The sequence below is a fragment of the Ixodes scapularis genome, unplaced genomic scaffold, assembly GCF_016920785.2.
Source record: "Ixodes scapularis isolate PalLabHiFi unplaced genomic scaffold, ASM1692078v2 PGA_scaffold2__306_contigs__length_199485367, whole genome shotgun sequence".
Lineage (NCBI taxonomy): Eukaryota > Metazoa > Arthropoda > Arachnida > Ixodida > Ixodidae > Ixodes > Ixodes scapularis.
Genome location: NW_024609857.1, coordinates 124902821 through 124918005, shown reverse-complemented (window position 1 = coordinate 124918005; position 15185 = coordinate 124902821). Strand labels below are relative to the sequence as shown.

The 15185-nt window shown below is 46.4% G+C and overlaps 1 protein-coding gene across 1 annotated transcript; it reads right to left on the bottom strand.

Moving 5' to 3' along the window:
- Positions 1–3724: 3724 nt before the first annotated feature.
- Positions 3725–4711, bottom strand: LOC120845180. The gene is made up of 2 exons (XM_042291535.1): positions 4619–4711; positions 3725–4237 (listed from the first exon to the last, which is right to left on the bottom strand). The coding sequence occupies exons 1-2, from the start codon at positions 4709–4711 to the stop codon at positions 3725–3727; spliced, it is 606 nt and encodes a 201-aa protein (XP_042147469.1).
- Between the last annotated feature and the right edge of the window lie 10474 nt (positions 4712–15185).

Genomic DNA, 15185 nt, shown 5'->3' with positions numbered 1-15185 from the left:
TTGAAAAGAAAAACGCAATACCTTTTTTTGCCACCATGGCTTGTATCCGCATTCTTGTTATACAATTTCTTCAAACTGGGGCAACTGAAATTCAAATGTTGACAGCTTTTATGTTCTCAAACGCGTCAATTGTGTATGATATAACTGAAGAACAAAATCTTAGTGTAAAAAAGATATCTAGCACGCGAAACAGCCGTTCAATGATCCGCGTTCTTCTCCCCGAAACCAAAGGGAAAACGCGGATAGTCGCTTTTTTTTCGATAATATCTTTGGCGAAGGCATTTTTAAAAATTTATAGGTGTTGCGAGTTGCATGTCCGTAAGAATAATTAATGACATTCAACAAATTTATCTTCCACGACAATAATTGTCGTAAGCGATACATTTTTTAAATAAGTCTTCATAAGTCTAAGGCATTGCGTGTCAGCAATGCCCTTACTTCGGTGACTGTGCTGTGGGCGTTGAGGCGTAGCGAGTGTCCATCACGTGATTCTTTTTATGCCTAGTCAAAAACGTCGGCGCGAAATTGCGTCCAAAGATGTCCGGGTGGATGGTAGCATATAAACGTTCCTCTCAACCGGTCCGTTTTAAGCAGTTAAGCAACCGAGGTACAAAACCTGGCTCAGATAGGTTTTGTACGTCGGTCCCCTTATTAGCAAGCCAAAGAGGCGAGGACGCCAACACGGAGCGTCGTTTTTAATACTCTTGAGCAATAATTTAGATTTTGCACGATACCGAAGACAAGGTCTGATCGGGTCGAAGGCCGTTTCCCGAAGCGCCTTTTGCGAAGAACACATGTGCTGGATTGGCTACTAGAATTTATGCACCGGGATTAGGGCAGCGCAGGTGTCGAAATTTACCGCAATCGGTCAAATTAGCCTCTCAACGGTGAGTGCCGACCTTTCGCCGATAAAAGCCTTAAACTCAAAAGTAAAAGAAAAAAAAAATGTGTGTGAACCAAGTTTTTAAGGTGACTATACTCTTTTTCCACTCAACTTGAGCACCGGCGAATTCTCCTCAAAGAGAATTGTATCAGTGCGCCGGACCAACCAGAGTGCCCGGTGTTCTCATCCGGCACTCCCACTGAGGAACCAGAGTGCATGTTGACGCTTGATTCAGCCAGCGGGTTGCAAGCAGGTTTGTGGCGTGCGTATTCGTAGCGGTCGCTCGCGGTGGAGCGGACGTCTGTGCTATCGATTTAGAACTGCACTGGCTGGACTTTCTACAGCTACAAGGTAATGTAATGCAGAGAAAATATGATTTGCAGCTATCGTCGCGCTTCGTCGCAATCGCTTTCAATTGGGCTAGGTGCGCATGCGGACCGCGTTTGCAACTTCGCTGCTGCACAACATTCGCCCTGTTTATGTTGCCTGGTATGTTTACATGCCCTTACGTTACGGCCGCGGTTTTGTTGAGAAAGTTTATATTATTTGCCTCTTGAACTGGTAGCCTGCGATTTCAGTCTCTCTAGCGTCAGATACCATACCCGCGAACGGCTCCCTGCTGCATCATCCGATAGGCCTGCGAGATGTCCGACAGGATTTGAAAATGACCGTTAAAGTGTCAGATTGTTGTAACAGAGGGATTACTCAGCAGATCCTCAAAATAGTGTCAAACGTGTTTTCTGCAGCTGACGTCGACTGCATCAAAGCCGCGAATAAGGACGTGGGTGAGAATTGTGGTCTAATATGAGCAGAAATAGGTAGTTTCCAAGAAACCTGCAAGTATATCGACAAGGTTTATTGTTTGTAACAAAGAGTATATCACATTCATAGTAGCTCTGGTTTATGTTCTGTGTTCATTGCAAGCCACTGTCCGCAGCTCTTCAAGCCCCTGCTTTTTTGCTCCGATGACTGACATATAGCATTCTAAGTCAAAGAACTGTAGCATCAAATGGTGGAGATATACAGCATTGGTTATTCTGTTTTTTTTTCTCTTCCCGCGCCCCCCCCCCCCCCCCCCCCCCCCCCCCCCCCCCCACCAATGGTAAAAGCCCCTAAAACGAACAATTTAGGTATTGTACTATACTGCTCAAAACACAGTTTCCTGTTACAATGCTCGCATTGTTTGTTCCTAGTTCTCTTACCTTCGAAAAGAACAGATGCAGCTGTACTACATCTGGGCACTCTAACTGACCGCCCCACATCCACTTATTCTAGTACGGAACAATGTCACTTCATTGCAGGTCTAATACTTTGAATCACTATAAAATATTTACAGGACAGCACCAGCACGCGTTTGTGCCTAGCGAATGTCCTTGTGACAGCTTCTGTTAGCAGTGCCACAGCCCTGCATCTTCGTGACACAGATGAGTTTTTGAAGTTCGTATTTTGTACATCCCTAGGATGGACGCAGGACAAACACTAAAAGGCCCTTTTGTGTACGCCCTGTGTCCTAGGTTTACAATGAGATGTAAGCGCATGAGCAAAAAACTGGTAACACAAGCAAATTGCATAGACCTGCACTGTTCAAATAGACCTCGGACGTTTCGTGTGCACCGCAACGAACTGCATTTCTGGCATCTTTAGGGCCAGGAGTGCCCTAAAATTGAATTCTGCTCTGCAAGGTGTATTCTGTAATCTTTACTGTACCTTTTTCATGCTGTTATAATGCGTACGACATGTGTGTATGATATTTGTGATGGGGAGGGGGGGGGGGGGGCGCACCTCGTGAGGCAAATCTGTTTGCCTTTTGTGTCGGCTCCCGGGCAACGACTGTTTGTATGTTGTTGCATAAATAAAGATTGAATCTATTGAATCTAAGAGGAACCAGCAGATGAGTGCAGACCAGCCCGCAATACTAGTCTGGGAGACGAGAAGAAAACGAAACGACATCTTGAACATTGCTCTGTGTTTAATATTTCTGTGCAAAATAACGAAGCCGACTCGTCGTGTTGCTGCAGCCGTTCTCGGAGAGGCAGGGTTGTATACCAGATGTTGGGAGTCAGCCCACACAGGCAGGCCGTCTTGTACGCAGAGAAGGCTTCACGTGGGCCTTCGAAGCCGCCTCGTCGTGTTGCTGCAGCCGTTCTCGGAGAGGCAGGGTTGCATACCAGATGTCGGGAGTCAGTCCACACAGGCAGGCCACCTTGTTTTCAGAGAAGGCTTCACGTAGGCTTCCGAAGCCGCCTCGTCGTATTGCTGCAGCGGTCTCGGAATAGACAGGGTTGCATACCAGATTTCGGGAGTCAGCCCACACAGGCAGGCCGCCTTGTACGCAGAGAAGGCTTCACGTCGGCCTCCAGCAGTTCCCGGAGAGCACCATAGAAGAAACACTTTGCCACACTGCTTACATATTAAGTGGCTCCACACCTGGAATGTGTGGCTGGTCTAATCCAAAGACAACTTCATCGCAGCTTTCGTCTTCATGGGAGACGTCGCTGCTATCTCCGGCATTGATTTCGATGATGATTGGTGAAATCTCTCTGTCTGACAGTCATTCTCCCAGAACTGCCTTTCCATCTTCTTAACATGCTGTACAGCAGCGGTCCAGTTGTCTTTCGTGACATTCTTGATTGCCTTCTCGAGAAGAATCTTCACATTTTTTAGTTTGAAAGACGAGTTGTTTCGTGCAACCTCATTCTTCACTTGCCCCCAGATAAGCTCAATGGGATTTAGCTCACAATGATAAGGGGGCAGCCTAAGAACCCTGCACCAAAGAGTTTCAGCACGTGTGTTTACTCGGTAGCTGAGGAACTTGTGTCGCACTTGGGAGACTAGGGAATTTTATTCCACCTTGAGCATGTTTTTGTCCCAGTCAATTCCCTTTGAGCTTAGCCATTCTTGGATGACACTCTTGGTTGAAGATTTCGTGGGGACACATTCCACGCGTCTTGAGTAGTAGGAAGCGTTATCCATTACAATAATGCTTCCTGGCTCTACCTTGGGCAGGAACAAGTCAAAGCAACATTCACATCTGTTGGCATCCATCTCGTCGTAATAATCGCCCGACTTCACTCTATGAAAAATGTCGAGGCATCCTTCCACAAAGCCTTCGTCACCTCCAACGTGAGTCACAATCAGTCTGCTGCCCTCGCCAGATGGATTTTTGAGACCGGTGCTGAGGCCACGATTTCCTGCATATCTGGCAGAACGCACCATCGTGTGGACCCAGATCTTGTTGACGGTGTGTCCGGCGTCGACCCACGTTTCGTCGAGGTAATAGATCACTTTACTCTCTGCCCGAAACTTCAGGATCGAGCGGAGGTACTTCACACGCCACACAAGGATGTCGTCCTTCTGAACAAGAAGAGAGTTGAGATTCCTCTTCTGCAGCTCGAACCCAATGTCAAGCAAAATACGGCACACAGTCGATGAACTCGGTTCCACGGCGACCTCATCATCCTTCAGCGCTTCAATGAAGGCTTCGCGTATCTTCGTGACGGTCGGTGTTTCGTTCCTTCGAAAGAAGCCGTGCACGCACGACCGCAACGCAGACAGCACAAAATATTCGTACTGGACCAGGTGACGACGGGTGCCAACCGACTTTGGGCGCTTACCAGTTGGAGTTCGAAGGAGTCCGGAATTCGTGACGGCTTCCTTCTTTATGGCAACAACTGTCCGTGCTCCGACACCAGTATACCCGGACGTCAGCTGGTACAAGTCGTTCCTCAACCTGACCGGGTTTTGTTCTCGCAGCGTGGCGTACACGGAAAGAACCATTTGCTTGCAATTGCTCGAGAGCTTGCGTCCTTGCCGATGTTTCTTCCACATACTTATAGGTGTCGTGGCGGCTGGCTTACGTCGCGACGGCGGTGGAGATGGAGTCATAGGAACTACCTCAACGATATCCACAAAGACACTACGTAAAATAAGAAAACAGAACGATAAAGTGGTAAAAGAAATCCGAACATGCAGAAGAACGCATCCGAGCCAAGCACGTCGAGCATTCGATTCCCAGAGTACAACAACAACAACATGACGTCACCGAGTTAACCGAACGCGTTCGTAAATTCAACACTCCTATGACGTGGCGTAAAAGGAGTAGAGAAATAGACACTCAGGCTGCAAGTCTTGCGCCGTTTAAGTGGACAGTTTGACGGTACAATTGTTTTATTTGAGAAAAGATGTTAGCCAAGTCGGGAGTGCTGCATTTATTAACAATGCGATTCCGTTTGTGAACGACTCGCTCTTCCGTGAACAAACGAACGCAGTCACTGCGGCCTCAGTCACCACCGCACTGACTGCGTGCAAATCGTATTTTAAAAAAATCACACCAATAAATTTGGACATGAGAAATTATAGCTCAAAACGTGCTACATTATAAACCCTATTTAAGATAATTAGATTATCACGATTACGACGCTCGTATAGAACTTTTTCTTTGTAGACATTTTTTTTGTTTATATTTGTTTCAAAAATGGCGAAGGAACGATTTGCGGTGGTGCGACGGTGACTGTCCAATGCGCGGCCTGTAGAGGTGGAACCTCCGGTGCATAAGCTGAGGTGAAAAAGAGTATAGTTGAGCATGTTGGCGTCAGTAAGAAAACAAAAAATGGACGTTAAATAAAATACAGACGACACGGATGTCGTCCGTTTTGTTTTCTATGTCTCTCTTTCGTTTTCACAACATATTTTCGACCTTCCGATCCAGACGTCGTGTGTGCCTCTTTCAGGGATCCAGAAACTGTACAGCGGAAGATGAGTTTTTTGGAGTGTTCCGCTGTGTGTCGTACAAACTTGAAGCGGTTGAAGCCCAAATATTGGAACCTTCTACAACCTTGCGCTAACATCACTTCTTTTGTGCGGGGAATAAGATAGGAACATTTTATAGCTGCGGAAATGTATTACGCATAATATGTTAGTCAATAGCGTAAATACTTGAAAATATTAGCATGTTCAAAAATAGTTTTACCAGTAGCAACTAAAACAGCTATGATATAGCGCTTTTAACTAAACGTCTGTTCGGTCTAGTTATTTGACTGAATCAATGTGATGAGCACTGATCTCTATGTCTATTTGCTGGATCGCGTTTGACCAGCTCCTCCTATGGACCGGAATGCGGTCACTGGCGGCCATCTTTAGGTAGAGTTCTATAATCTCTAGCCATTATAGTAATATGGCGGACAGCGGAATGGCGGCAGGCTGCCATAAAAATAGCCGTGGGTACAATGTAACTTCACTTTAGTACACAGGTAACGTTGGTATACAGTGCCGTGGTGCCGTGGCTGATTTTTCGTCCTTGATTGAAGTTGTTCGACGAAGCAGATTCTTGAAACCCGTCGTGAACGGTAGACCCATTTTCGAGGACCCAGCGAAAGTTTCACGAAAGCGCAGAACCGGGGGAAAGCAGCGCAACTCGCATCGAAAGCAGACGCCGTACCGGGAATGGGAACCTCCGCGGTTCGACGTCGTTGATCGGTGGTGGTGTGATTTCGTTGGTGGTGAAGTCTTGCGATCTCGAACGCTTGGATACGGGTCAAGAGACCGATGTGCCCGTGAGTGATTGTTATATTCGCCTGTGACGTTCTGAATAAAATGCATTTAAGCGAAGTGAATTGATGTCTCTTCCCGATCATACTGGTCAAAGCCAGATGTCCAGAGCGTCCTCCGCTCGACCGAGAGAGCGCACACAGCGCGTCGTCAGTGTCATGCGAAATCAGCAGTGTGTCAGCTGGTCTCGTGTGCAATTAGTTGGCCAATCGTAATCGTGCATTGCAAAACGCGGGAACTTCCGAGCAGTGTATTAGCCGGTGTCGTGTGCAACCAGCTGTCATCGTACAAGTGAAAACGCGGGAATTGCCCTCAGAGCGCGGTCGACTATGCCGTCATGTTGTGCGGCGCACTGCTCCAATCGCCCGGACGGCGAAAAAGCGAGAACTTACTATCGGTAAGTATTCAGTGTTTTGTGTATATCCTGGCGCGCAGCGATATGTTCTGTAATATATATATATATATATATATATATATATATATATATATATATATATATTTATTTATTTGTTCCCGAGGTTTCCACGAAGTCACTCCGCGACCCTTCAGCTGTGGGTGCAAAACGTCGGCAGGTTGAACTGGGAGCCTTCAGAGACAAGCGTGGTCTGCTCTGACCACTTTGAAGAACAATGCTTCGATAGGACGGGGAAAATTGTGCGCCTAAGGAAAGGTGCAATACCCACTATCTTCAACCAGCCTACAGACCTCGTCAAGGTAATATAGTACCCCTGCTTCTAAAAATATAATCTTTAAATCCCAAAACGTTGATGTCAAATACTTGTTTTGCTACGGTTGTTAAATAATGTTTATTTTTTTACTTTGATTTATTACTAGTAACAACACTCATTATTAAAACATATATATATATATTTATTTTATTTTATTTTTATTTTTTTTTTGGGGGGGGGGGGGGAGGCGGAGGTGTCTATGTTAACGAAACAAGACTATGACGCTAAACCAAGCCATGCATACAGAGGCCATGGCAACACTCAAGTACTTCTAGCACTGCCAATAGCGAAAGATAAATTGAACAGCTTGGTAAGTGTGCAGTAGCTTAAAGCCACATACATACAACGTGACCATAGAGAATAAAAAAATATATATATCAGTAAGATACAACGAGATAAGGACAAGTTTGAATAATGACTAATAATGAAAATGTGTGAGTGCAGATGATATGAATGAATTAATCTTTATGTCGCATTGGAGAGGAGTGACTGTGTGCTGACAAGACTTTTCTATGAAGTCTAGGTTAGCGAGCTCTGAAAAAAGCCTGTTTCACTCTGCGACTGTAGGTTGAAAGAAGCTACTCGCAGAACAGGGGCGTAGCCAATGGGCTTCCGTTCCCCCCCTCCCCGAAATCCAGCTGACCCTATAATATATACATGCATTTTGACACCCCCTTCCTATCTTCACACCCCAAGTCATGGACGTCCCAGCCACCACCCCCCCCCCCCCCCCAAAAAAAAAAAGAAGAAAATCCTGGCTATGCCACTGTCTCAGACATATCATTCGCCAATGTCCAGACTATTCATGCAATTAATTAGCAGGTAACACAATTTTAGTCTGTCCCTGGTACAACTTCAATATGGATGGCCACCTGTCATATCGGTTGTAGATGAATCAAAGGACTTTTTTTAACATTGTTTAACATATCAATGCTCATTTGTTACCATGGATCTCATACTGCATTTGCATACTCCAGCACGGAGCGAATAGAGCTTTCATTTGACACAAATTTAGTCGCAGAAAGTCACTAATTCAATGGGAGATTTGAGGTTTGTATAACAGCAAAACATTCGTATTTATTCCCAGGAAAAGTTGTTCAAACAAACAGGAGTACAGTGTGCTGATTCAGCACAGTAAGCATATGTATGAATGAATGCGTTACCTAATTGTCCAGCTATTGTGTGTACTCGCTGAGCCCATCACTTAAGCTAGAGGGCTCTCCTTCAGTCCTTGTTGGTTCCACACCATATATGGGGAGTTTTTCTCCAAGTCCAAAATCAAGCGATATATTGAAGAGTTTCCTTCAAATATAATGACATATGCCATTATCCTTGGTATAGGTGAACTGTCCAGTTAGTGAGGATGGTCTCTGAATCTCGACCTCCAAAGAGGAGCTTGATTGGTTGTCAAGAGTAAAAATTACCCGACCGACTATATCGAAATTTGTGGCAGCTGCTTCCCACCTAAGACGACAAAGGGACAAATACAATAAAATAGGAGTCTTTTTCTGTGAATGTAGAATCGGTTTATCAGTCGCTTATTGGGCGGGGGGTCAGGGCAAGCAGGAACAAGCACCAGCTCAAAGTATAACTGTATATAAATTGTTTAATTGGCTTTAATGAACAATACAAACAGCTAAACCAGTAAATTATAATGTATACAGTTTGATCCCTTATCGCGTGTAATTTGAACAGAATAAATAAAGTAAATAAAATCTTCACTGAACTTCTCACTGGCCCAGTAAAATCACAGTACGCAAGTTCTTTGACCTGATCTTTGGACCCACACTCTGTTCTGTTAATCGCCTCGCATGGTGGTGTAGCCTCATCTTTAAGTAGCATGAGGCCGTGAGCTCGGTCAGTCGGACGACACGGTTGTTGTCTGGTTCCGGGTCAAACATGTGGTCATCGAGGCCTCTGAGTGAAGACCTGGGTCCAGTGATTTCCCTACACACCCCCTAAGGGGGGTGTACACCCTCCCCCCCTTATTTTTTATGATTGATTGATTGATTGGAGTTTTATGGCGCGAGAGCAACTAGGCCAAAATGCGCCAGGTGCATACACTATTGCAGGAGAAGGGTTAAGGAGAAGACAGAGCTATAGTAGCTGGTGATACAATAAAAGTATGAACATGAATCGTGTAAAAGATATGGATATGAATTTCAGGTAAGTATAAAAGTTATAATCAATAAGGAATTATCTGAAAATAAAAAAGATGGTGAAAAAGGAGGGGTTATAGCAGGTGTAGATAGCCTGTTATTTTAAGAAATTCCAAAACTTTACTGAAAGGTACAAGAGGTTCATTTCCTAGCAAAAATTTGGGGTGAAATGGAAGGTGGCATTTAAAAATAGTGGAAAAACATACTTGTCGTTTTTGATCCAAGTACCTACAGTGCCACAGAATATGTAGGACAGTCGACGTTTTGCCATAATGCTCACAGCGCGGGGTATCATCATTACAAAGTAAATATAGATGCGTTAAACGAGTGTGACCAATACGCAAGCGGCACATCAAGACCTCGTGGAACCGGTTCCTCTGGTGGGAACTCTCCCATAATCCTAAACAAGGTTTGATATTGTGTAGTTTATTGTCTGTTTCTTGATTCCATTCCAACTGCCAAAGTTCATAAATTGATTTTTTAATAACAGGTTTAAAATCCTCATAAGGTAGGCCGACCGATGCTTTTAGGCCACCATTAACAGAGGCAGCCAATCTATCTGCTGCTTCATTACCTGGAATACCTACATGGCTTGGCACCCAGCATAGTTTTATATCAAGGCCAAGTAGGAGAGCGCGATTCATTTTGACACGCACTTGTTGAACGAGGCGATTCTTCGTAACGGTAAGAGAACATAAAGCCAGTAGAGCACTCTGGGAATCTACGAACAAAATAGCCTTCCTCACACGGTCTTCTAAGATGTGTTCAAGCGCCATGAGCACAGCGTAAAGCTCAGCAGTGAAAATACTTTCCACACTGTCAATACGTCTCGCTCTACTAAAGTGTTCTGAATAAACTGCGGAACCTACGAAAGACGAGCTTTTGGCCCCGTCAGTAAAAAATTGCACATAGTCTTGATATTTCTCTTGTAATGCAAGAACTTTTTTGTGAAGAACCTGATGGTTAACTGACCTTCTGTTATGTTTTGTAAGCGACCAGTCACATGACAATCTTACTGCCTTCCAAGGGGCAACAGTTTGAGTTTTCTTAATCAAGTTACTTTCAGGAAGAGCCAGCTGCAGGGAGGAAGAAATGCTCTGAAGCCGGAAGCTTAATGGGCGTATTATGCTAGGTTTGTTCTCAAAAAGCCGCAAAAACATGGAGGTGTGAACCGAATTGTTTGATGGATGCATAGGATCAGATTTCACTTTGTACCCATAACACAAGCTAAGATATTGTCTGAGCTTCTCTAGTGACATTTGATGTCTGTGATGAGGTGGACTATAGAAGCGAGAAGAGAGGAAGACGAAGTGGGGCCGGGCAGTGTGGTGCGCGTGAAAAAGGGAGCTTCTGAAGGCAGATCGGCAACTGCGACGCTTAAGAAGACATCGGTGGGCTCCCGCGGTCCCGACGGCAGCAACGACTGGTTCTGGACGGGCGGCTAGAGGCCCGTGAGAGCTAGCCCTGGCCAAGGGGACCGCCGCCTACGCCGGAAAGCGAACATTTCCCAAGCCGACCCAGAAGGCACCACCCGTGGCCGCCGCCGACGACGACGTGAAGGTGCGGTGCCTGACTCGAGTGAGACTACGTCATCTATTTTCGTTTTTTCTTCTGTACATAATACACCTCTCTTTCTTTCACTCGCCGTCCTCGGGTTCTTTGTCCTTTATTCACCATCTTTCCATCACAATATCTGGCGTCCGCAGCAGGACTCTCTAATTGTTAACAACCCCTAGAGAGCAGAACCCCGGGACGGCTGTGTGGGAGGGATAAGAGCATGGATGCAGAAAAATTGCTTGGCGTTGGTAAAGAGCTCGGGTACGTGGGCGAAGAACTCCGTACCTGGGTTGAGCAAGAGCGTGGTAGGCAACGCGAAGAACGGGTCAGATTGCGAGAAGATGCGCGGGAAGCAGCTAAGGAGACACAGGACACCGCTGACCGAGAGCTCCGCAGGCTCCAACAGGAACAAGAAGTGTTACAGTTGCGCCTGCGCTTACAAGAGAATAGCGGCTCATCTCATGATGAAGTCCACCACACCAATGGCAGGGGAGAGAACTCGGGAGCACAAACTTGTCACCGGAGTCCCCACAAACTAATTCCACCATTTAATGAAAAGAGAGACGACCTGGACGCGTATATCCAAAGGTTTGAGCGGGTTGCAACTAGCCAGGATTGGCCTCGAGAAAAATGGGCAATGTCCTTAAGCTTGTGCCTCACCGGTGAGGCATTGACAGTTGTGGGTCGAATGACACCAGAGCAGTCATTGGATTATTCTAAAGACAAACTTTCCCTGCTACAGCGGTTTCGTTACACCACTGAAGGGTACAGAGAGAAATTCAGGGAAAGCAAGCCAGAGGACGCAGAGACGGGGAAACAATTTGCAGCCCGACTTCTTGGGTACTTTGATCGCTGGGTTGAAACTGGAGAAATTGCGAAGACGTTCGAGGCCCTGAAAGATCTGATAGTTGCGGAACAGTTCTTAAAATATTGTCACCCAATGCTATCAGTCTTCTTAAAAGAGAGGAACTGCAAGACGCTCGAAAACATGGCAGTAACCGCGGACCACTTCTTAGAGGCGCAGGGCCAAACTAACTTGGCAAAAAGGAACAACGACAGCCTGAACAGTAACAAGGGTGGAGATCGAAGTAAGGAGGATACCCGAATGCCACCCACCGCTAGGGGGAGGAATCAATGTTTTCTCTGCAACAAGCCAGGTCACAAGGCAGCAGACTGCTGGGCGAGCACCAAGGCTCAACGCTTACCCGTGTGTTGGAGATGTGGGAAAACGGGACACAAGGCAGCAGCATGTAACTGGAAACCGCAAGACAAGCAGGATAGACCTCCTCAGGCTTCCTGTATGCTTTCCGTTCGACCAACACCTGACGAGACCGACCCAGATGACACATATGTCCTACTGAAAAACGGGGACAAAATCCCAGTGGTGAATGCGGCACTTGGAAAGGCTCCACGATTTCTAGTAGAAAACATGCCAGTGGTTCGGGGAAAAGTGGGAGATCGAGCTGCCACAGTATTGCGAGACAGTGGGTGTAACACGATTGTAGTGAACAGAGACCTGGTTACGGATGATCAGCTAACCGGGGTTTCCAGTCCGGTGTTTTTGCTGGATAGGACGGTCAAATATCTGCCAGAGGCAGAAATTGATGTAAGAACGCCTTATTTTACAGGCAAGGTATTGGCGAAGTGTATGGAGAACCCTCTGTATGATTTGGTACTCGGGAACATTGAAGGGGCGAGAGGGATTGATGATCCAGATGAGGAATGGGAGGGAGAAGGATCAGGGAGATCTAAAAGAAGTGAGGAGAGTAACATGCTGATAAGCACGTCCGTGCGGCACGAGACTGCCGGCAGGATGACCCAAGACGAGGGTGAAAGGATGCCAGACGACGGTGTTCTGGATAAAGAAAGAAAATACGCAGGGGCGCTCACAAAGGGGCGCTCAGACAGCCAAAGGACGTTTTCCGAGTTACCAGTCATGACATTGGATCCGATTGACATTGACCACGCTAAGCTGAAGGAGGCACAACGTAGTGATGAAACACTGAAGAGGTGTTTCGCTGTCGTTGGCACAGCGTTTGTGTCGGGAAAATCGCAGGAATCCGAGTTCTTTCTACACAACTGTATTCTCTACAGAAGATACAAGGACTCGTCGCAAAAACAGTGGAAACAGCTGGTGGTCCCCAAAGAATTTCGGCAGATTGTGTTGAAGCTCGCTCACGAGGGGATCATGGCTGGCCACCAAGGAACAGGAAAAACCACCGATCGTATCCGTGAGGAATTCTATTGGCCGGGAATAACAGCGGACGCGAAACGATTCGTGAAATCGTGCGACATTTGTCAGAGGACTATCCCGAAACACTTGGTTATCAGGGCACCCCTAGAAAATATGCCTATCATTAGTACACCATTCCATAGAGTTGGCATAGATATCATCGGACCTATCAATCCGGGTTCAGAGTCCGGCAGCAGGTATGTTCTGACGATATTGGACTTCGCAACCAGATACCCTGATGCAATCCCATTGAAGAGCATTGACACCGCGGAAGTCGCAGAGGGTCTGTTACAGATATTTGCCCGAGTAGGCTTACCACGAGAAATTGTGAGCGACCGAGGGTCATGCTTCACTTCAGCTTTAATGAAGGAGGTCAGCCGCTTGCTCTCGCTCAGACATCTGACCACGACGCCTTACCATCCAATGTGCAATGAATTGGTCGAAAGGTTCAATGGGACAATTAAACAAATGATTAAACGGATGTGCCAAGAAAAACCGAGGTGTTGGGACCGGTACCTTAATCCGTTGCTCTTCGCGTACCGGGAGGTGCCGCAAAGCAGCCTAGGATTTTCACCCTTCGAACTTCTTTATGGCCGACATGTTCGCGGTCCTATGACAGTGTTGAAGGAACTCTGGACAAATGAAAGCATAGACCCCGAAACGAAAACAACCTATGGTTATATGGTGGATCTTCGACGGAGACTAGAAGAGACTTGTAAGACCGCCCATGAGGAATTGAGGAAAGCTCAAATGACCCAAAAGAGGTACTACGACAAGAAAAGTGGAGTTCGACAACTGAAAGAGGGAGACAGAGTCCTCATCTTGTTGCCAACGAACAAAAACAAGTTGATTCTGCAATGGAAAGGACCATTTCCAGTATTAAAAAGGAGGAATAACGTGGACTACCTAATAGACCTTGGAAGAAAGTCTACTGTATTTCACATCAACATGCTCAAAAAGTACGAAGAGAGGGAAGTTCTATGTTCTCCCCGTCAAGCCCTGGTTGGCATTACCATCGAAGAGGAGTCAGAGGAGCAAGAAATTCCTAGTGTCTGCCTTAGCCAACTGGAAGGCTACAACGATGTACAGATGTCAGAGGAGCTAACTGAACGACAAGCAGGAGAGGTCTATCAACTGCTAGAAGAATTTCGAGACGTATTTTCGGACTGTCCCGGTCGAACCAGTCTCGTACAGTGCAAACTGAGATTGACAACGGACACACCAATTCAAGTACGCCCGTATCCTGTCCCTCTAGCACTGCAAGACGCTGTGGAAATGGAGGTAGACGAGATGCTACAACAAGGCATTATTGAGAAATGCGACTCAGCCTACAGTTCACCGGTAGTTGTCGTCAAAAAGAAAGACAAGACCACAAGGCTCTGCATCGACTTTCGCCAACTGAACAAGGTTCTAGTACCTGATTGCGAACCTATCCCCCGCGTCGACGTGATGTTCGCTAGAGTGAGCACAAAACGTTACTACTCCAAATTTGACTTTGCGAAGGGCTACTGGCAGGTACCAATGGCTCCAGGGTCAGAGGACGCAACGGCTTTCTCGACAACAACGGGATTATATCGATTGCGGTTTATGCCCTTCGGCATCAAAACAGCCCCGGCAGTATTTACACGGCTGATGAGGAAGATTCTTGATGGCGTACCGGACGCTCACCACTACTTTGACGATGTTTTAGTTGCGTCTGACTGCTGGGAAGATCACTTAAAAGCAGTGCGTCAGTTTTTGACCAGGGTGAGAGAAGGAGGACTAACGATCAAACCCAAAAAGACAGAGATTGGCTTCTCCAAAATAACATTCCTGGGCCATAAGGTTGGGCAAGGATCCTTCGAGCCTCTAACGGAGACCCTGGAGAAAATCCAGGACTGTAAACAACCTCGAACCAAGAAAGAAGTAAGATCATTCCTGGGATTAACAGGCTACTACAGGGAGTTTATCCCAAACTACGCGGAGACCGCACTTCCTTTGACGGAGCTGACGAAACAAAGAGCGCCTGACAAAGTTATCTGGGAGAACAAACACGCAAAGGCATTCGATGAACTGAAAAGACTGCTTTCCAGAAAGCC